The sequence below is a fragment of the Amblyomma mixtum genome, chromosome 7 (assembly GCF_055824585.1).
Source record: "Amblyomma mixtum isolate Tamu chromosome 7, ASM5582458v1, whole genome shotgun sequence".
Lineage (NCBI taxonomy): Eukaryota > Metazoa > Arthropoda > Arachnida > Ixodida > Ixodidae > Amblyomma > Amblyomma mixtum.
In genome coordinates, this window is record NC_143018.1 from 102,278,985 (window position 1) to 102,302,150 (window position 23,166).

The following is a 23,166-nucleotide window of genomic DNA, read 5'->3' on the forward strand; positions in this document are numbered from 1 at the left end:
ATTAGTAGTTCTAGCGCGTTTTATTTTTCGCCATGTAGGCTGTGGCAGTGGTGGGAGTTTCATCTGTTGCCTTGACTTAATAAAAGAACTGCATTAGCTGGCTCCGTTCGTGCTCTTTCCTAAGGGGTGCTTCGTGTGTGGTCTAATGCCCGCTATTTCATTCACAGCACATCTGTCAACCGAAGAAAAAGGCGATGGAGGCAATGTGGGCGGGACAGTGAAAAAAAAACTCGATAAGTTGCTCATAGTGTGATTATTTCTTCGCTTAGAGACAACTGATCAGAAAAAAAAAAACGACTAGTAGGTTTCAGTTATACATGGCTTAGGTTGCAAACTCTGCAGTTGATGGTGACCGCTACTTTTTGTTCTTCTCGATATACCCGTCAAAGGTTGCAGTAAAAGATTCCCAGCGTAGAAGGAAGTCCCTGAAAGTGAAATGTTTCAAAAGTCAATTCATTACTTACGTATATCACCATCCTTGCCTGATTCATTTCATGCTTTAAATAGGTGTCTGCATAGAGGAGTAAACACCAGGAAAGCTATGTTTTCTGAGGCGGCCAACACACAGCAACAGTTCGCCATCTGAATAGCTTTCTTGTTTCTCTACTTCAAGCTTACCTCTTGTCTACTTCTTGGCTTCAGCACCACTGTCTCCGGTACGAGATCGACTGGATTTGGCCATTTTCGCTATTTCTAATACCATCATCACCGTTGAGGTGACAGCCTGCAGTGCTTTGAACCCCGTCTCAGCCCATCTGAAATCCCCGACAAAAATGCTTAATCAAACATGACTTGTTCTCCGATAACAGACGAAGTCGTGACGTCTTTTTGGCTATTTTAAGCATTTCCTCATAAAGACTGAGGTATATACAAGCCCAACCGAGTTCGTCAGAAAAGTTGTGGTGTAACGTGTTCTGCACCCGGAATACCCCAGAGCAAGAATTGAAGACCGCTGCGCCGTGTTCTGTTGACATGCATAACGACAAAGCTTTGTTAGAGAGCACATGTTGATTTCCTGGTTTCGTGTTGTCGTAAGTACTCTCAAACAAAACGGCAAATAAAGCCTTGAAAAGTTTAAGTATGACACGAGTCCATGGTAATCAGATGGCTCTTGATAATCGCAAAGTGAACGAGGGAAGCAAAACACCAGGGTGTTTGCCAACGTTTCGACGTAGTGACTTGTCTTCATCTGAGCAAACCATTCATCATTGGAGAGTTTTAAATATTGTTATCCTTCTAAGGAAGGGGCCTGATGAAGGGTAGGAGGTTGTGCAGTTGGAATGGCGCTAGGTTGGGGAGGGTGAATCTTGTCCAGAGAAGTGATTAACCGGCATAGCTGCAAGGTTATGAAAAGAAAAAGGGCAGCTCAGCGTCCCACGAGAAAAAGCCGATGCCAAGTGTGCAAACACATGAAAATCACGGCACTGGCTAAAAGCACCCATTCAAATTTCAAGCATTCTATCCGGGAAGACCTAAATTGCGACTCCAGCAACATGGCTTACATGCTCGAGTGTTGCGACTGTCGAATGCAATACATAGGCCAAGCAGACAATTCCTTCCGATCCAGATTTCACAAACACCGCTCACATACCCAATCCCTCCCCAACCTACCTCTTTCGAAACACCTCCGCGAGAAAGGCCACTAGTTTGACAAACTTAAAGTAACAATACTACAGACTGTTTTCAAAAACACTCATGAGCGCAAGCAACGAGAATCATATTTTATTTTTAAATTTAACACACTGCAAAATGGTATTAATGAAACTTACGGCACCCTCACCTCTCTTCCCAAGTCAGAGGCCTACGAAATTAAACAAAGCACCACTGACCCTATCGTCTGAGGTCATACCCCTTTCTGCAGGACACATTTGTGCCGTTCCTCCCCCCCCGCCCCCCCCCCCCCCCCGGGTCTGCTCACGCTGTGGTCCCGCGAACGGCACATTCTTTTTTCTTTTTCTTTTTTTGTTTTTAATTTTACTATGTAAGCTTACATTTTTTGCATTCGTTCCGATACTTCCGCTGAACTGGGGTTTTGTGCGTTATTGCTGGGTGCCAAGAAAAAGCACCGCTTTAAAGTTTTTTTTTCTTTTTTTTCTTCCGAGGTTTCTTCCCTGCCCTTTTCGTTTTCTCGTTTTCTTTTTTTCTCTTGCCTGCTCTCTCAGTTGGCGGGTCAGATTTTTCTTTTCTTTTTTTTCCTGTCCTCGCAGCCAGGAGAAGGAACAACTTCCCGCATTTTTCTACGAAAGTTGCTGCACGGCCACGCACCCTGTCTAGCATCTCGGAGCTCGACACACCTGTTAATAAGCAAGCCTGTGGTGCTTAACAAAGTAGAGGCCGCATCTGGACGTTGTATTTTCTTAATGATTACCTGTTCCTGGCACTCTCTCTTATTTTTTCGTGTCGGTCGCCGTCCCTCTAATAATTTTTTATGTGTATTTTTCTGCTATGTGCTTTTGTGTTTCTCACTCCTGAATAAGATCGGTCTTTCAATCGAAACGTAGAGTCGAATAAATATGTTTCCTTTAACGAAGGGTATATTTCGCTATATACTCTTTTAAGCAGGGATGTACTTCATGCTCTCGCAACCTATATATATATATATATATATATATATATATATATATATATATATATATATATATATATATATATATATATATATATATATATATATATATATATATATATATATATATATATATATATATATATATATATATATATAGAAATCACTCCTGAAGAAGATCGGTCTTTCAATCGAAACGTCGAGTCGAATAAGTATGTTTCCTTTAACGAAGGGTATATTTCGCTATATACTCTTTTAAGCAGGGAAGTACTTCATGCTCTCGCAACCTATATATATATATATATATATATATATATATATATATATATATATATATATATATATATATATATATATATATAGTCCATGTTTGTTGCGTGCGCCAAATTTCCATCCACTACGGGTGAAGCCACTTCACTGCTTGAGGGGAAGAAGACAGCAAAGAAATGAAAAATGATCTTACGCATGATAGTCAGTTGGCTCGGGAGGTTCACGGACTGAAATCGGCAAAAATAATGTTGATTATTGAAGGCCCCCGATAGAATTGGCACGAGACGCTTCGAACGTGACGTAGGGACGTATTTTTTTTTAGTTTTAGTGTTATTCACCTCCTAAAATGCAGCTTAAAAGATACGAAACTACGAATTGCACCCAAATATATTTTTTCTGGCGAGATAGGCAATGCAGTAGTCTTCGTTTGAGTATTTTGCCTAACCAGTTACACCTCTTAAAATCTAGATGGAGCACAAAAGATATTAGATTTCCGGGCTCTCAATTATTACAGCGCAAATCTAGGTACAGTATCACAAATACAATGCCAAAGTTCTCACCAAATGCCTTTCTCAGAATCCCGTAAACTACTGTTTTCATTCCCCTGTTTTCCATGTCTTTGCGCTGAACGAATACAAAAGCCTCTGGACTCTTCACGCCGACATCGTCGAGGATTTGCATGATCTCCTCAATCTCTTGGTCATCATACGATCCAAAACAGTTCAGTGCTTCCATGACGGCATTTTTCAGGTTCCTGGAATAAGCAGGGCAGCAGCGTACATAAAATTAAGCACGCTACAGATTATGGTCTTAATACGTATCTTAGGAAAAGAACATATGGCCCATTCCTTTGAAGGAAAGTTATTCAGAACAATATATCGCACCTCTTTTGTAGGCAGGGTTGCAGAGCATTAGTTACCAAAATAGATGAAACAGAAAACAGATTGTTTCCTACATCAACTAATTGATTACAAGTAGCACACATCGACCTCTATGTCCCCTTACGTCTTTAAGCAGGCATTTATGGCGCTAGGGCTACTCGGGCTGAAGCACTTCACACGCTCGCCAATCTGGACGCTGGTCAACCTTCAGGTCAACCTCTAGCGCACTGTCAGTCCCGCCCTTTGCCGTACAGACTGGTTCCCGACCATCTCGTCAATGATTCCTGGGAGACTTTTAAAGCCTGCTGCCCCTGTCATCACCGTCCCCTATCCGCACCCCTCGCCCGTTGCGAAGCAGCCAGGTTCGACCGCCCAAGCTTGTTCTCCCGCCCGACGCCCTTCCAGGACTACCACATTACCTGCCTTTACTTCCCAGTTTTACTCGTCATTCTCACTGGGCGGGGGCTTCTGTATCGCCACCGTTTCAGCACGCGCAGAGAAGACGAAGCGATGGGCACGCGCAAAAAAGAACACACTGGACATTGTGGGTATGTGCAATTTTTTTCAGGCCAACCAACAAACCAACCAACCTCGGCCTCGTACGGACGGTGCCGCCGCTGCTCTCCCGCAATCTCTCCTCCGGCAGCTCTCTAATAGTCTGGCCGCGGTTACCTTCTAGGCGACCTCCCGGGCCCTTGACATAGTATCCCTCAAAACGCCAAATACCAAGCTCTTTGTTTCTTCATCTCCCAGTTATAAGTCATAACGGTACGCAAAATAGCTTTCAAGGTTCCAAATCAACAGCCTCCGTCGTAAATTTGCAAACGAGACTACACTAAGTTCTCAGGGTGTTAGTGGCTTCGACACCGCGATGTAGACCACCCCCTCAAGTTAACCATAACCGCGCCGAAAAGGGTGGCGTTAAGGTCATAAGGAGTAGCCACTGGAAAAGCGAACCGTAAAGGAAGCACTTCCAGCATCAACGCGATGACATTGGTGACAAGAAAAGTTGAAAATTGTTGGACAACGGTTCTGCTCACGACCAGCTTTAGAGGCTTAGGCGAGCACTGCCTTGCTGGCTGTCGTTCACGGCACTGCAATCACGGAGTCGCTAGAGATCGTTGGTAACTACTTCACCAGGTTGAAAAAGGACAAATCAAGAAATAGCTGCTATGCGTTGAGCTGACAGTGGGGGGAGTTAGCAGGCTGCTGTGCGCTCCGGTGCCATACCCGTCTCCCTAAATGCCTTTGCGAAATCCGAGATGAAGCTGGCGAACACCGGGCCTGCATACATGCATCAGAGCGATCTCCTTAGGATCACTCGAACATTCTGCGCCATACGGATGGCCTCGTAATTTCATGCAACTGGTGGTGGCTGTAGGTTCCATTTCGATGGCCGCTCTACTGGCACATATCTATATAACGGACCGAAAGTAAACTTATACACCGAGGCTTTAACGCTTACTGTTGCTATGTAATATAGCAATTTGACCCTCATTGCATTCGGACGCGTCCGTGAGAAATGTAAGTAGTAAGAGCTAAAGCACTTAAAATTCTCTGAAAAGATTAGCACAGTGTAGTTAAAATGCAGACTAAGTTGGGCTGATTGATTCACGAACGCAGCGCTCGGGAAGCACCTCTTCGAACTAAAGGCCCTGAAGGCCAGGCTGCCATTATTGACTTCACTTTTAGTCTCACGTCCAAGGCTCCTTGGCTGTCCCCTTTCACAATAGTATGTACAACTGAAAAATGGCGAGGCGATCAACATTTCTTCAATGTCGACCGTAAATTTCACAGGTTCTTCAGTCTTCCTTGCACCAGGGGTGCTCCGCCAGAGACGGTTTGTTCCAACTGGAAGACTGAAGCTCTTCGCACCAGGGGTGCCCCGTCAGAGACGGTCTTGTGTTCAGTTGAGACGCAGGGGTAAGGCGAACACTTCAAATTTTATGTACAGCAATTTACAATAGATACAAGTTCAGGCACTCGAGACAAATTAACGGCACAAAGATACAACACAACAAAAAGGCGGAACTGGCTAATACTAGGGGAGGCCCCTACTCGGCGTTGCCGAAGATGCGTAGCATCTCACCTTAGCCCAGAACCCCGCTTCCGGCTCCGGGGCCCAGTTTTAAAGACTTAAAGGCCCGGCCCACATTTGGTGGCTTCCAATCATGTTACAATGTTCACATGATTGGTTTATCGAGAGCCTGGCCAGCCCTCCAGCTTCCGTAGGGCAAAACGCCCTTTCCACAAACCCAAACGCACGGTCGTGTCAAATGAAAATAAACACAAATATACATTCGTGCTCGGTACCGCGTGTCGGGTGGACACCCGTACTTCCCGGCGCGTCCGCGAGCGGCCGCGTTCCAAGAAAGGAGACGCTCCGCTTTGAGTGCCCCCAGCCGCGTTCCGATGACCCCCGCGAACGCTACCGATACCTTACACGCCCTTCCCAAGATTCTACAAAGGGCTCAAATGGCACTTTTAGAATTACAAACAAAAGGAATCGGTTTCTGACACGAAACTACCCTTCGGGTGACATAACATAAACAAAACGTACACATTCAAATGAGCGTTTCACACCTGTAAAACCAGCACATTCACCGAAGTCCAAGCTGTCGCGCTGCGACCAGTTGCACCAACAAAACCAAAAACAACACTGTACACGGGCACCAACACAACATTACTCAAAATGCACACTTAAATACACCCAGTGGCATGCCTGCCGTGCGCCGTAACACAACGTCCAAGTTGGTGGGTTGCACCCAGTTCACCACCACCAAGTAGACACCCTCGTCCTGCTCGCGAACGAGCACACGCACACACACAGACACTCGCAACTTGAGCGTTCAGTAGCACTCGCACGACGTCCGTAAGTGGCCACGTGAGCCTCCTTAGTCGCACCGAGCGTCCTTGTGTGCGTTCGAGCCACTACGCGTCTCAACACAATTAACGCCTAACTGCCACTCGGCTCATTAGGCTGGTGCCACAGCAGGGCAAGAATTCAAAAATTGCTGCCCTCCAGGATCGAAAACAACATCCTGATCCTCGATGGGTCCAAATCTCTGACCACACGACGCACCTGAGGGCCTGCTCTCTCTGGCGCGCCGGTACCAACTGCGTGCTGGGTAAGGAGCATAGCCCTTGCCCCGTCTAACCATACCAATGCGGCCAGTCCCGCTACGCTTGATTTGGCGACCTGCACCGCGGAACGCAATGTTCCACGTACCGACTTTCAACATGAAAGCCGCGCACCTGCCTCCTGGCACTTCGCCTCGCTTAAAGCCATTTGCCTCGTTCCTGCTCGGGCAAACACTGATGTTGCCGTTCCCTGCTTGATAGGCATTTGCCGGCTTCGTGGCATCGTCTAACTCCGAGGCTCCATGAGCTCCCTGACAGTCACTTGACCCGAGCTTGCCTTGCGGCAAGTCGCCACTCATTTCCGGGTCCTCGACTGACCTGGCCGGGCACACACCGGGTGCGTTCGACAACTGCGCGGCGCTCTGCACGGTCGGCCCAGCGGGCCCACCTCCGCTCTCTGCCTCGGATGTAGAGCTGTTGTCACCAGGAACGCTACGGGGCACTTCATGCCCTATGGCCGACACAGTGTGTGTTTGCAGCAACGCCAGATTTTCACCGGTTACTAGCTCCGTGTCGGAGGTCACAATCTTAGTCATAGAGCCTGCAGGAATTAGATCACTCTCCTGCTTGGTTTCGGAAAATTTGATCTCGACTGGCCCTAGACCATCAGAATTGGGCTGCTCTTTTTCTTTGCTAGCCGCCTGCAGTGGCGAAGCTGTGATCCCTTCAGAAATCTCGTTTTCGCTCTCTGCGGCATTTCCCAACAAAGAGGCTTCCGCGCATATCGGCTGATTACCTACAGCGACCTGGCTGCTCTTTCCTCCACCTGTGCTTGAGCAGCATAAGTCTTTGTCTTCCAGCACAGGCGGCCTCATCTCTCGGGACTCGGAGCAGTTCTCCGTGGCTGATTGACTGGCTTTTCTACTCTCCTTGATCTGAGAGATCTCGAGCTCCACCTGCTGGCGTCTTGCTTCTATAACCTTCAAGACATACTTAACATCCTGAGGTTCTTCCTCGCGAAGCAGCGCCTTTCCGCCATTTACTTTCGCAAGTTGAGCCTGAAGGTCCGCTAAGCGCGCCTTCGCTAACTCAACCTGGTACCTCACATCCAGTGAGGGCCGGCATGGATAACTCTCCATACCGCCGTCTGTATCCCTCAACTGTCCTACCAGCTCGAATACATGCACAGGGACGCTAACAACGCGACGAAGGAAACTCACAGTTTCGATGCGTCGATCCGCATTGCCAGCTCCTTGGCGTCGCAGTCCACCGCCACTTTCACCGGACGCTGCGATGAACTGCCGTACGCCGCTGGTCCTCTGCCCACTGTCGTCACTTGCTGCGACCCGCCGGTGACCGTCGAGTTGTCGACGCGTTTTTATCCTTGACCGGACGCAGTCTCGCGTCGGTGGACTACTGCCGTGGTCCTTGCGTCCTTGCCGCCGTCTCTCCGCAGGTCCTTTCTCGAACGCTGCTGTCGCCTGACCGTCGCCTTTCTCCCTGCCCTCAGTCTTCCTCCTGCGCCGTCTTCCGATGGCCGCAGGATCCTGTCGACTGCACCAGTAAAGATAAGGTTCTTCTACTCTCCTTGCACCAGGGGTGCCCCGTCGGAGACGGTTGGTTCCAACTGGAAGACTGAAGCTCTTTGCACCAGGGGTGCCCCGTCAGAGACGGTCTTGTGTTCAGTGGAGATGCAGGGATGAAAAAGGCAATAACTGAAGATTTATATACAAATATTTAGAGAATATACAAGTTAGATACAACGGCAAAAAGATATACACAACAAAGAAGGTGGATCTGGCTAATACTAGGGGAGGCCCCTACTCGGCGTTGCCGAAGATGCGTAGCATCTCACCTTAGCCCAGAACCCCGCTTCCGGCTCCGGGGCCCAGTTTTAAAGACTTAAAGGCCCGGCCCACATTTGGTGGCTTCCAATCATGTTACGATGTTCACATGATTGGTTTATCGAGAGCCTGGCCAGCCCTCCAGCTTCCGTAGGGCAAAACGCCCTTTCCACAAACCCAAACGCACGGTCGTGTCAAATGAAAATAAACACAAATATACATTCGTGCTCGGTACCGCGTGTCGGGTGGACACCCGTACTTCCCGGCGCGTTCGCGAGCGGCCGCGTTCCAAGAAAGGAGACGCTCCGCTTTGAGTGCCCCCAGCCGCGTTCCGATGACCCCCGCGAACGCTACCGATACCTTACATCGACTACACGCAAAAACGCTTATGGGCCTTAGCAACCATCAATCACGCCCCTTCACAATGATTTAGCGTTATGTTCCGAAATAACGATGATGGAAATATTTCATTACAATCAAGTTTAAAAATATAACCAACTGGCAGACCCTTAAAGAGGTAAACGTTCATCTTTGCATATGCTTACTCACATGGACTGCTGATTCTTTTCTACTTGCATTTTCCTTTTTTCTTTCCTTGTAGATTCTTTGCAATGTCACGTGTACTTTAGAAAGGTGGAAAAAGAAACATAACATTAAATTGTATGAACGCTCGTACACATTTTTGCTCAACAGAATCATTAAGCAAGGAAACCTCCATGCAAGTGGAACTCATGAATTTTCTTTTTGATAATACCAGTCTCTAGAAACACAGTAACACCACTTTCAATAATGGTTAACAGAGCCTGTACAAGCCTACTCAAAATCAACGTTTAAAAAAAAAAGTGTAACTGGCACTGCTCATTCACTTGAAAAGTGAGTGAATATATAGGCAAAAAGGCACGAGCAGAGAGGAGGACCCGCACAAGTAGAATCAAAGACAGATAACAAATGGCTGCAGAAAAAAAAAACGTGTCTCAACAAATATCTAAAAGGACACCTTTTCTGTAAATTGTAAGTGAGGGTGTGCTTACACAATAACTTCCACCTTTGTTGCGGAACGCCTGTATAATTTCACGGGAAGTGGTATCTTTGCCCCTGCTTAGGATTTTTGTTTCCTTCAACTTCGCCTGGCATTTTCTTTTTCTTTTTCCCCGGACACTTTACATGGATGTGTTAAGAGAGTACCCGTGCCGTTCTTTAACACGGTATAATGATTAGCAAGGTAACCATTAATACATCAGCCCGTTTTGCCAATGTAAGAATTCCCATGTATCACGAGATATGACATACTACACGCACTGTACATTTTACAAACGGCGTTGTATGCTTTTACTTGCATTCTGTTTTTTGCGGCTTGTTGGGACCCGTTTTTCTACAACGGAGGACAGTGTTTTTTGGGCGGAAAAAACTACAAGAACCTTAAGCTGTGCCCTATCATGTTTCAGATTGTGTGCTACATTATGAGTATTTGCATTTATGAAGGGTATAGATTTTTTTCGGTGTTATTACACCTTTTTTGTCTCATCTTTTTCATTAACGCTTCAGCAACTGAGCGTATCAGCAAAGTAGGATAGCCAGCTTTTTGCAGCCCTTCGAAGCTTTCCTGTGCTTTGGGGCAGCAAGATATTTTCAGGGAACCTTGAAGGCACATTGGAGCGTTGGCTCGTTTAACTGTCGTACAGTGGGCTGAGTCGAATGGCAACAGTTTCCTTGCGTGCCCGTGGGCAATACTTCCAGAGAACGCTTGCTGCATTAAGGGTTTTGTTAAGGTCCAAAAACCAGCTTCTGGTTTTAGGGAAGCTTATAAATGCAGTGTAAACAATTCCCTTCTACTTTAAAGCTACGTAACCTCTCTTGCACTACTGACATGTAGTTCGAGGCTCTCTACTTATTTGAAACACTTAAAAATGCGTCAGCATATCTACAACACTTTAGGACTACTCTATCAAAACCCGCTAGGAAAATGTTGCTTAATACGGTGGCCACACAACACCCAATACAATATGCTTCTTTTTGTGCTCAAGAAGCTAGTCTTAGAAGGAGACAATAGTGGAAGATTGGTAAAACTCTAAAAGCCAGACGAAATTTCTTACTGAAACACCGGCAGTCTTCTGGAAAGAGGCACTACCATATTTTCATTCAATTCCAAACTCAGCTGCAATCAACAACTCTGTATGGGGGATTGAATAAAACAGATCAACAATAACAATAGAATCATATACATCATATAGCGTACGGACTTTTTTTCCGTAAAAATTCCCAAATTCAAGATAATTTTTAGAGAAAATTGGTCGCCAGTATTCAAAGATCTTAGTTGTCTCAGCAGGTACTGGCTTGTCTCTGCCATACATCTCTTTCCGTAACAGTACATCTATATCGAATCCTTATCATGTGGGTTTTTGCAATGAAAACCACATTTACACCTTTGTCTCTGCAGTCACAGATACCCACAGTTAGCCTTCCTAACGCAATTTTTTACGGAGACAAATGGCTGTAGATTTTACCTTTGCTAATTTGACCTTTGTCATCCGAAAATTCTTTTCCACAGCCTCTAGCGCATTTTTGTTGAATATGGCCGACGGCATGGCCAGAAAGGCTCTCTCCTTATCGGCCTGGATCAGTGAAATGTTGTTTCCACCAAAAAAAAAAAATTCAGGGGGGCACTTTGTTCACCCAATGTGCGATGAGGCGAACGCCTTAAGCACAGTGTTGCTGCTTTTGGCACATATGTGTGGTTGAGATGTTAAGCTTCGCCTCTGAGAGTGGAACGCGACAGCGTCTTGCAACGCTGCCAGGGAGTCCACAGAACGCCATCGCCTGCTCGGCTCTATGCCTCACCCCTCCCTAGATAACAGACACGCAACACTCTGGCGCAGATTAGAAACACATACTCTCCCCTCGCCCCTTACCCTAACCCACTATCATCCCTCCTTCCCCACTCCTGCTTGCGCCCTATGCCCAGAACCCTTCGCTTCTTCCCTCCACATCCTTTCCCTCTGCCCGGCGGACCCTCCCCCGCGGGACCTAGAGAACCTCAAGACCTGGGAGGACTGGGAGACCCTGCTGCATTCGGAGGACCCGGCCGTGCAGACCATCGCCACCGGCCGTGCTGCCAGTGTTATGGACCTCAGGAACATAAACACTTGAGTGCAGTGGGGTCGTGCGGGGACCCTAGGGCGTGCCCCGAATTCCTTTGTAAATAAAGTTTTCTCTCTCTCTCTCTCTCTCTCTCTATGCCTTGCTCGACGGTAAATTGGTTTTTGAGGAAAGGAAATGTATCTCTCTCGCATATCTCGGTGGACACCTCAACCTCGCCGTAAGAGAAGGGAGGAGGATGGAAGTGCCGGAGGTGCCGTATCAGCTAGACGCGCCTTTGTTGATTCCAAACCATCGGGCTGGCATGGCGGACCGGTTAGCGTGCTCGTCTCGCACTCCTGAGACCCTGGTTCGATTCCACAACTCGACCAATTTCCTACTCTGTTTTATTTATTAAGGCGGAAGCCTTTAATGTCTCATCGTTGTAAGCAGGAGTTTTTAGGTGATCTGACTGGAAAGGTTAATTAGGCTAATTGGTCTTTACGATTGTTCTAATGCCATCCATCATGTCCTATCACTCACCTGTCAAGTGATAGAACTCTCTAGACTAGAACGTTCGACACAATGTCTACGAAACATCTAGAAAGGTGTAACCATTTATGATGTTTAATGATGGTTAAGCATGACTTGCAGATTTCGTGATACTAGTTAGTTTATGGTTATAGTTAACGTGACCTTAACTAGTACACTTATTAATTAATGTTACTTCAGGTACAGGGGCAGTACACAGTCCCACATGCCACTTCTTAACTACTGCTAATTACCAATTACTTATTTAGTCATTAAGTACAATGACATAATCATGAAATCGCTTTATATCATGTTCCGACGTCTTTGACTGCACCCGATTAAGTATCGAGTGGCTACTGATTGGCATATCGCCATATAAGGCATGCATCCGAAACGCGGTACCATTTGCTAACTCGTCTTGGTCACGACAGTATGAGACATTAACGGCTTTCGCCTTAAAACTTGATCTCTTGGAGTGGGATCGAAACTGGACTCCTTTGGCAGTCCGGATGAGGCTGTCAACGTCGTCCAGCCGACACCTTTCTTTATTCTCTGCATCAGCCTTGTTGGCGATCCTTCGATTTATAGAAAGGAGTTCATGCCCTGGGATTCTTGGCTCAACGCTAAACTTCGGGCCCTTTTTTATGAAATTGGAAAACTCTCGGCGCATCTGCCTTTTCCTGATGCAGTAGGCTGATTAAGGCAACGTGACTGATTAACACAGAAGCATGTAGTGGTCTTACAGGAAAAAAAGTCCGCAGGCTATATGTTTTCTATTGATGCTGTTGATCCGCTTTATTCAACGCCGCAGAGCGAGTTGTTGATTGCTTTTGAATCCTGTAGTAAAAAAATGCCACTGTTTCTTTCCAGGACGAATCTGGTAATTCAGTAGGGAACTTCCTGGGGCTTTTAGGGTTTACCTGTCTGCCACTACTGTCTCCTTTCAATCCCAGCTTTTAGTGCAAAAATGAGCGATTTCTGTTGGGTCTTGCATGGCCCCTGTATTATGCCATATTTTCCTAGCAGGTCTTGACAGACCTCTACCAGACGTTTTCAGGGAATATATAGTCCTTAAGTGTTTTAGATATGGTGACGCTTTTTTAATTGCTCTAAAGAAGCAGACAAACTCCAAATGCATGCACACAGTGGAGGAGGGGTTACCTAGCTTCAAAGCACATGGGAATTGTTTACGCTTCACCTACGAGCTTCCCGAAAACCACAAGCTAGTTTTTGGACATTAACAAAAGCCTCAACGACGACAGCGTTTTCTGGAAGTATTACCCGCAGGCGCGGAAGGATCTGGTGATATTTGACTCAGCCGACTCTAAGACAGTTATCGAGCCAATGCTGTAATATTGTGTCCTCAAGCTTCCCTGAATATATTGTCACGTGACATCTGGTCACGGGCCAGACAGAGCACAGTCATAGACGTAGAGGGGGACCGCAGAACGGCCGAGGTCTTTAATCGCCCAGAACAGAGCCAGCTCGAGCGAGCCTCACGCGAACGCGACCACTTCGTCCTCGTCACGGCTTAGTGCGCAGGTAGCTCGAGCCAGGCCCGTGGCAATATCTTGCTGCCAAAAAGTCCAGGAAAGCTTCGAAGGGCTGCAACAAGCTGGCTATCCTACTCTGCTTATAAGCCCAGTTGCTGAAGCGTTAATGAAAAAGGTGAGAAAATAAAAGGTGTAATAACACCGAAAAAAAAACCATGTTATCAAACAGAAAAGTAAACCCTCCATAACTGCATATACTCATAATGTAGCACATAATCTGAAATGCCAGAAAAAGCGTGTGACGTCGTTTGTAAGATGTGCAGTGGGCGTAGTAGATCAGATCCCATTGACGTGTGGGAAACCTTACATTGGCCAAACAGGCCACCAGGCCGCCGTATTGATGATCGCCGTGCTGATCATAAACGCCCGTTAAGGCGATTATAATCGCCTTAACGGCGACATAAAGAGCGAAAAGAGCGAAAGAAATACCACGCGAAGCTGAAGGAAACGAAAATCCTGAGCAGGGGCAAAGATATTACAGCCCGTGAAATTAGTGATGCGTTCCGCATCAACAAAGGCGGATTTTTTTTATTTATTTATTTACAAATACTGCTAATCCGAATTGGGATTGTGGCAGGAGGGCTTAGCAAGTTTAACAGAACGCGGTCAAGCATAATCGGAACATTCAACTGGTCAGCATGTTAAGAAAAACAACAAACGGTAAAACGAAAATACAACCGAGCTGTGACGAAAACAATCAAATAACACATAAAATAAGGCTAATGTCGGTAGTATTATACAAAGAATAACAAAATGTTGAAACAATGCTAGTTGTTATGATACGCAGACAATAAGTAAACAGTAAATATTATAAGCGTACACTGCAAAGGCACTAACATAGTATAGGTGTTTAGTTTATGTAACGCTGCATAGTTTGACAAAAAAAAGCTTACACATAAAAAAAACAAATAACCATGGGTATAATAATAACACAACGCAAGCAACCAGGAATGAATAACTAATAACATGACATACTCTCAACTGCAATATTAAATTTTGTCAATGACGAACACTTAGTAATGGATGGATCAAGGCTGTTCCATTCTCGAATTGCCAGTGGGAAAAAGGAATTTTTAAAGCAGTTAGTATGGGAATGATACTCACTTAATGTATGCGAATGGTTATGACGCGTTGATCTTGCTTCGGAAAGGGATTTGATTGTGATTGTGATTCGGATTTGATTGTGTAAGCAGCTACTAGCTTATAATTTACAAAGAAAGAATATGCCTTTTAAGATATGTGCTGAGACATTTTTTGCTAGCGCTATTTTTGATCTTGTTTCTACTCGTGCTGATGAGTGGTTCCTCTTTTCTGCTCTTGCCTTTTTGCCTATATATTCACTCACTCACTCACTCACCAAGTGAATAAACAGTGTCAAGTTGCGCTTGTTTAATCTGTCTTCCTAATATGTTGCCTGTTTTTCGGATCTTCTTTTTTGAAAGCCATGCATCTGCTAGCCCCCAGTTTTTTACTCTCTTCAACACTGTCGGTCAAAAGTTTGGAAAATTTGAAAACTGCAAGACACCGTTATGATAATATCGACGCCAACTGTGCATGCTTCTGGTACGTAGGAAAAGGTTCCTTTTAAAGCGTTTCCAACGATTGCACCGAGAAGTTAAAGCTTCCATAGAACGCAATGGTGAACGCTTCTGACGAAAAAAAAAAGCGGTAATAGAAAAAAATTCAAGACTGCCGTCGGGTGTCCGGCGGATATAGTTATTTTTACATTTATACAAATACCTCAAAGGTTTCACACTTGGAACATTGTGTGAGGAAAGGGGTACAATACTGAGCAGAGAAAAGATGGTACAAAGTGGAAAAGCATAATAGTAAACAATAATAAATACATTGGTCTACAAACAATTATTAAAACGTACTTGAAGGAAAAACGTATCATATTGACCCAGAAGAAAAAACAGGAAACGAAAAGCGGCACTGCATGGATTCAACTACACATGCGAACACAATTTATGTACTATATCATGGATGTATAAAGGTGGTCAATTCGTTTTTGAACATTAATGGGACACGTATGGTAGCAATGCAATGCGTAAGGCCATTCTAACACTTGTTAGCACGTGGCAAAGCACAAGAATTAAACGCGATTGTTCGGCCGAATAGACGTTGGAAGCTAAGATTGTTATGTAGGCGACGTGGACTGCGCACTGGGCGTGTAAGTGGCAGTGTGGACGCGTGGCGACTGTGTATTAGTTTCTGTAGTAAGCAAAGTGCGATATTTCTACGTGTCTGTAAACTTGTTAGCGATAAAGACAACTTGATGCTTGTTACACTGGAATGACGGTTGTAGTCGTGAGAAATAAAACGCGCCGCACAGTTCTGAATTGTTTCGACGGAATGAAATAAATAAGCCTGATGTGGTGACCAGATAGCTAATGCATGTTCTAGTTAGGGACGAACAAATGTTAAGTATGCTAGCTTGCGGGTAGAAAAAGGTGCAGTTATGTTGGCAGTTATGTTTTGAATACGTTCCACCCAAGATAGATTTGAAGCCAGATAAACGCCAAGGTATCTATAGGAAGACGTGCTGGATAGTGTGACAGAGTTAAGGGAATAAGTGAATAGCGAGTTTGAATGCTTCCAGCTAACTGTCATTGTTTACATTCGTCAGTATTAAGCGTCATTTGCCGTAGTGTGCACCAGTTAGTTACGCATTCAAGGTCCTGCTGAAGAACTGCATGGTCAGTGGCTGAGCCGATTTGACGATAAATTATACAGTCATCGGTGAACAGTAGGACTGAGGATGTAAGATGCGATGGCAGGTCGTTTATGTAAATTTAAAATCATAAGGGACCGAGAACACTTCCCTGAGGGACGCCAGAAGTGAAGTCACTAAGGGGTGATGAAAAGTTCTTTATTACCGTGCACTGCTTTCGAAAAGATATGAAGTTCCGAATTCAGGAGACAGTTAGCGAGTCTAAATTAAGCGACGATATTTATGCTATAAGGCGACAATGGGCAACACGGTCAAACTCTATGGAAAAGTCAATGAATATGCAGTCAGTCTGGTAGTTTTCATCCATGTTCTTGAATAAATCACTAGTAAGTTAAATTAGTTGTGTATCGCAGGAAAGCCCTTTTCTGAATCCGATCTTCCAACCATAAGGAATTTGGCCAGTTGCTAAAGATTGCTTGAAAATATGACAGATAATGATGCTAGAGGCATGTACGCTGCTTTTGAGAATTTTTGTTTTTATTCCGTCTACCCCTGAGGAAGTTGATACCTTAAAACTGTTAATTAGAGATATATATCTATATCTATATATATCTATATAAATATCTGTTGTAGACATGAGTGGGTAATTGAGTTCTTGTGTTTGAGGTAGGTTGGAATAGTCTTCGGTAGTGAAATTTCATGTGAAGCAGTCATTAAACGTAGATGGACAGTTCTCTTGAGGTATTGGACATTTGTTTTGATCAAGCAATAAAATGGTGTCCGACGTGCGTGGCGGGGAAACTGTTTTGCAAAATTTCGCGGGTTATTTTTTATGGGCGATTGAAGATCTTGTGATGAAATTTTGTTTGCCCTTCCGGATGGCATGACAGGATGATATTTCACACAGTCCGTGCTCAGCATGCGCAGAATCAGTGCGGAATCGCTTCGAGGCTCTCAAAAGACGTTTTTTCTTGTTTTGTAATGCTCGTAAGGAATTTTTATACCAAGGTTTGGTTTGGTTTGGTTGGTTTATGGGGTTTAACGTCCCAAAGCGACTCAGGCTATGAGAGACGCCGTAGTGGAGGGCTCCGGAAATTTCGACCACCTGGGGTTATTTAACGTGCACTGACATCACAAAGTACACGGGCCCCTAGAATTTCGCCTCCGCCAAAATTCGAACGCCGCGGCCGGGATCATACCCGCATCTTTCTGGTCAGCAGCCGAGCACCATAACCACTGAGCCACCGCGGCTGCTAATACGAAGGTTTAGATATGTTGACCCGTAATGTTATTTGCGGAATGTGTTTGCGCACCAGTTTCGCTATTTTTTCTTTGTACAAAGTCCAGTTTTCGTTAACACACCGGAATGAAAAATCACGAAAGAAAAATTCGGATCAATGCTCGAGACAACGATTAATAGCGTCATAGTCAGCCTTCGTATAATTTAGCATCTGTTTTGATTGGGCATGGCATGAGTAATAAGGGGCATTAATCGATAACTGAAGGAGCTCATGGTCACTGAACCCGTCATTATAAGATATATGGCTAACCCTCTCTGGAGAAGATGATAGAAAAAGGTATAAAATATTAGCATCGCGTGTTGGAGCGTTGACTAGTTGGACAAAAGAGTTGAATGTTAGCTGCATGAAATCATTGGAGGCAGATGAATGTTAAGATAAGTTCAGCCAATCAGTGTCTGCGTAGTTAAGATGGCCGAACAACAAAATGTCAGATATTGGAAATGTAGTCCGAATGGGCGTGATATTGTCGTGTAGGTGAGCGACAAACGTGGCAGGGGAGTCCGGGGGCCTGTACCAGCTGTCTAAGAAAGTGTTACCGAGGGGAGATCTTATTATTACCCATATGATTTCAAGTTCGCATGGGATATCCACAAGTTCTCATGGTGTATCCAACAAACAAATGTTATTTGAAGCCTTACATATATGAAAAAATTGCGTTTATCATGGCCAGAAAACTGATTGAAGCGTTCTATATCAGTAATAAAGGCAGTGCGTGTGTTAGCGAAACTTCTGTATCTCTCTACCAGGCGGTAAAAAAGTTTTTTGAGCATTCGTTATCACATTGACATCGTTATCTTTGCGCAGGGGCTGGTTATGTGTATATATGCATCTGGGTTCTGCAAAATAAACTAGTTGTGTGTGGTGCTCTGTCCCTTTCTCTCCTCTTGTGTGTGTGTGTGGTTTTTGCCGCCTTTACTTTACAATGAATTACCAACTAGCCCGGCATGAAGTTCTCTTAAGTGTTTTTAAAGGATTTAGAGCTCAAAAATGCTTTTGTTGAGAAGCATTGGGTATATGTGTGATTTGAAAATTCTTCAACAGAACTAATTTTAGGAGACAATTTCGAGATTATGAGCACTTATTTAGGTTTTAACCGCTATATATGAGCAGTACAAACGCTGTTTTTTCATGGTGACGTATACAGTTTAGAAATTTTCTTGTATTGAAGTGGAAGAGAACAGAATTAATTTTAAGCTTTCGAGGCACTTTTGGCGATCACTTACTCATCCCTTAGAAACAAATCGCAGCTTTTCTGAGCCGCTAATTTTAGCAGTAGTTTTACCTGTGTAGATGTTGATATTCCATAAGGTTATATTATTAGCCCTTGCTTTTTGACATCCTTGTTTAACACACTTGTTAATTATCTAGTTCACTCTGTATTTGGTCGTTTATTTCCCGTAGAAAGCACTTCTCTGCTGCTTTTAACGATCTTTAAAGTACTGGACTGCTAAATCGTGGACTGCTTTGCACATGGTTTTACCAGCAATTACATATACTGCGCTCAGCTTATACGCTTCTGCAACATATTAAAGAACTTGGCGCTTAACCATTCTATACCTTTACATACTGTGTCCTTGCTCCTGTGATCCACTGGTTTATGCCTCCTTTGTAAAATATTTTTGTCTGCCATCTCATGGTCATTTATCTTGATTTTGTCACCTTAGTGATGTCTGTTAGATATTAGGAACTGTTTATATTTCCTGTCTGTTCTTCACTATTCAGTACTAAAGGCGATTTTATGTTGCGAAAGCAATCTTACCTATAAAACGCTATATTTGTAGCGTTTTAGGATATGATATACCAGTATGCTGGGTAGTGTGCGCTTCGTTGCTAAAAAAAGGCTGTTTAAAATTCCTATCCAGTGTTTTTCCGTCAAAAACAAATCCATCTTGCACTCAAAAATAAAAACAGCGCTCCTGATTCACAACTTTCAAAAGAATATGGTTTTTAGTTTTCCAAAGCTTTAACTCTGTTCTATTTGACAGAGTTGTGCTAAAATATTTTTAGCCAAATGCGTACAGATTCCAGCATATTCTGAGTAGATGTCTCATGCCGACAGATGGATAAAACATACCGCCCTATTTCACTCGCCATGGTAGAATAATCCGTGTATTCATTGTGTCGTCATTCCTAAATGCGTTGCCGTGAAACAGATCCTATCTAAATGCAAATTATGAAATAAAAAATTGTGGTATTCGTCTGTTTTCATCTCAGATTTTATTTTATGCTCTAATTTCTACTACGCAGTAATTTTGCGCATTTCTCGTCTCGTCAGCTCTTTCACGCTCATATTACCTCTCTTTTTAGTCGTCTGTAATTGCTTAGATGTTGTTGGTGTTGATGTGCTTTGATGCATTCTGCTCTCTTTCTCATTAACGGTGAGCATTCATGAGTTCAATTTTGTTGGTTTTGTCCTACTTCTATGTTTGTCTTTTGATATTTAGCTGCTTACGTTTTTGTGCAGGTTAAGTATGGCACGCGACTTTTCGCATGCTGGCAGCGGCTACCATACAAGCCCAATCAGGCAATGCAGGGTTCAACTTGCAAAGTGTTCCTCAGCGCGAAATTTGCTGATTGATTGAAACTGATTGATTTAGAAAACGAGAAGCAAGCATTCCTAGCGACGGGAATAAAACTAAGGCCTTGTTAACAGCGGCTATTATGTTAAGATTATGTATTTAGGTCCTGGAATGCGGTGAGAGCCGGCACCCATAACAAGAAAAAAGTGCTCACGTACCTAGGATTTGTTTCGATTAATTAGGGTACAACAATGTGCACTGGGCGTACTGTAATTGCTGAGTATTTTGTCGAAGTGTAGGAACGGTTAAAAAGACAACAGCTTTGTTTTAAGGTGCGAAAACAGGCCTTTAGCGTGAACTGTTAATATCTGATGGCAACTGACGTGCCTACAAAATAAATAATGCACATTTCATGCCGAAGTGAACATTACTGAGCAATAAATATTGGAGACAGGTACCGTTAGGAGTTCTCCGTTGGCTAACACCTAATTGAACGTAATGGCCGTCATTTCGTATTTCTATAGAAATAATAATAATAATATCACTATTAATAAAAATTGATGTCAGCCAGAGCTGCTGATTGCACCTCAGAGAAGAAGGAACGAACAGATAACCAATATGTGCCGCATTTTCCAAGCAGATCCCTTTTCACTTCCTTAGTCATCGTCGTGATTTCATGTGCAGAACTCTCAAGGATAGAACTGTGCAATAAAGTTCTCAGTTTCGTTAATATTTTTGGACAGAACTTCCGCATTTTACAAAAAAAAAAGCAGCATTCATCATTAGTGCAGAGGTGCGCTTGTAGTTTGGCCTAGATAAGGGTGCCTGAATAGCATTGCAGGACAAAATGAACAGCAGATCAGGCCGTAATAAAATGGCTAACTTCCAAATCAATTCCTTTCTTCACCCCGACATCCGTAATCAGAGAGATGTTCTCCAGCTGGATAATATCAGGCATAGCAATGTGAAAAAACTTTACTGACGCTTACAGTATTCCCTTACGTGTAATTTAGGCGCAGCTTAATTTTGCGACATATTTAGGTTTGCACCTTAGACAACGTTTCAACTAGCCTGTAGAGAAACCTCCAATTTGAAGGAGGCTGTCAGGTATTTGCATGAACAAATAAATAGTCAAATAGGGAGCCTCACCTGGTGTGAAGAAGTCGCCGCCGTGCGAGGAAACAGGAGAGCTGTTATGCCAGTCACCGACGTTACCACGTAGTGAAGATCTTTGCAAACGTGAACAAAAAAGCTTATTAATGCATTACTAAAATGAAAGCCGTGCAGGTTCTAACGGCTCTCACAGCTTGCCGCTCGAAAAGCTCTTTTAGTGATGCTATTGACGGTCGCCATTTTTATTTTCAGCGATAACGTGGCTCGCCAACGTGGCGTTGTCGAGGTGGTCACTATCAGTTCCTAGATAATTCTTGCTTCCGTCTGTGGCAATCAGTATGGCGTCTGCTGTGGCAGTTCCTTCTTCTACAGCTGCAGACTGCGAATGTTCAACAGGTCAGTGCTAGGGCTGGGCCATGTGATCTAATGTGCACTCAAGATAACCGATTTCGGGTTTGTTTATTAGAAATATTTCAGGGCTACTAAACGACACGAACTAACTACTTTTCGAAAAAATAAAAACAACCAAAAACAACGAGATGTGCTCAAAGCGTCAATTAGGGCCTTGCTTTCTTTAGGTCAACTTTCTGCATTCCGGTATGGGATCATATTTCCAGTATTTGAAGCTCCTGTGCTGCCAGAGGCTGTTTTACAATTGACACACCAGAGCGGGCTTTTCGGCGTTGACCAATCATTTCCACAGAAGTAAAAAATATCCTTAAAAACAGCACATAGGGGACAGCGAGTACAAACAATTGCGGTGCTCCCTAATGTGAAACTTTAGCGCCGCTGGGCTTTGAGATACAGTCGGGACCACTTAAAACAGTCGTAGTTATAATGAACGCACGCGTGTTACGACCGATGGCGGTCTTACTGTCAAAATATTTATTAGCAAAATAGCATTGCGTCTCAGATGCTACGAACACCTATCCCTGCGCTACTCGGTTGGGGTGAAAGAGGAGGCGCTCCCAGCTCAGCTCGGCCGCCAAAAAACCACCGCTTTTGCAGGAGAAGAGAGCGAGGAGCGTCTGCTAGGCTCCGTGTCACCACCTTCGTCCTTCGTACGGAAACAAGGCGGGAACCAAAAAATCAAACACACTAGAAATAACTAACAAATGATAAAACATATGGAATGCCAACAAAACGTTGTATCAGATGTGGCCGTCCAACACGCATGCCTTCAAAGCGACGCCTAGCGCTGGTGCAAGGTGCAGTATGCTTCGCGTTAGGACCTTTATATTGTCACTTAGTGGTGACAGCAATCCGGAGAGCGGGAAGACGCCGAAAATTTCTTCTAAACAAAATTCTTTATTTGGGCTGACCTGTGCTCACAAACAACTGAAGGAGAGCAAGGAATTTTAATGAGTGGAAAAAGAGGAGAGGTCGGCCTGTGTTAACGTGGCCCTGGCATGCTACTCCACATTGGGGAAAGGGAAGGGAAGGAAACGAAAATTGGGAATGAAGGTTGATGATGGGATAATACAAAGAGTTTCATGGGTGATGCCCACACACACACACACACACACACACACACACACACACACACACACACACACACACACACACACACACACACACACACACACACACACACACACACACACACACACACACACACACACACACACACACACACACACACACACACACACACACACAAACACACACACACTGTCTGCCATTTGAATCGCGGCTAGTAGACGCACCTGATATTCATGTCTTAACATTGCTCGAAGCCTTTTTAGGTGCCCTTTAAAG

At 44.4% G+C, this 23,166-nt stretch overlaps 2 protein-coding genes across 3 annotated transcripts in view; both read right to left on the reverse strand.

Moving 5' to 3' along the window:
* The window catches only part of LOC149337035 (uncharacterized), a 71,606-nt gene that overhangs the window by 20,624 nt on the left and 27,816 nt on the right, over positions 1-23,166 (reverse strand). The gene's annotated exons all lie outside the window — the stretch shown is intronic.
* LOC149337036 (uncharacterized) lies at positions 239-21,622 on the reverse strand. Of its 2 annotated transcripts, XM_089553282.1 has the most exons (6): positions 21,445-21,622; positions 9,192-9,265; positions 3,397-3,590; positions 3,030-3,063; positions 619-755; positions 239-425 (listed from the first exon to the last, which is right to left on the reverse strand). In XM_089553282.1, the coding sequence occupies exons 2-5, from the start codon at positions 9,218-9,220 to the stop codon at positions 626-628; spliced, it is 387 nt and encodes a 128-aa protein (XP_089409408.1). In that variant the 5' UTR covers positions 9,221-9,265; positions 21,445-21,622; the 3' UTR covers positions 239-425; positions 619-625. The 2 variants fall into 2 exon arrangements, with proteins under 2 accessions (XP_089409408.1, XP_089409409.1); XM_089553283.1 differs by lacking the exons at positions 9,192-9,265; positions 21,445-21,622 and adding an exon at positions 8,019-9,002.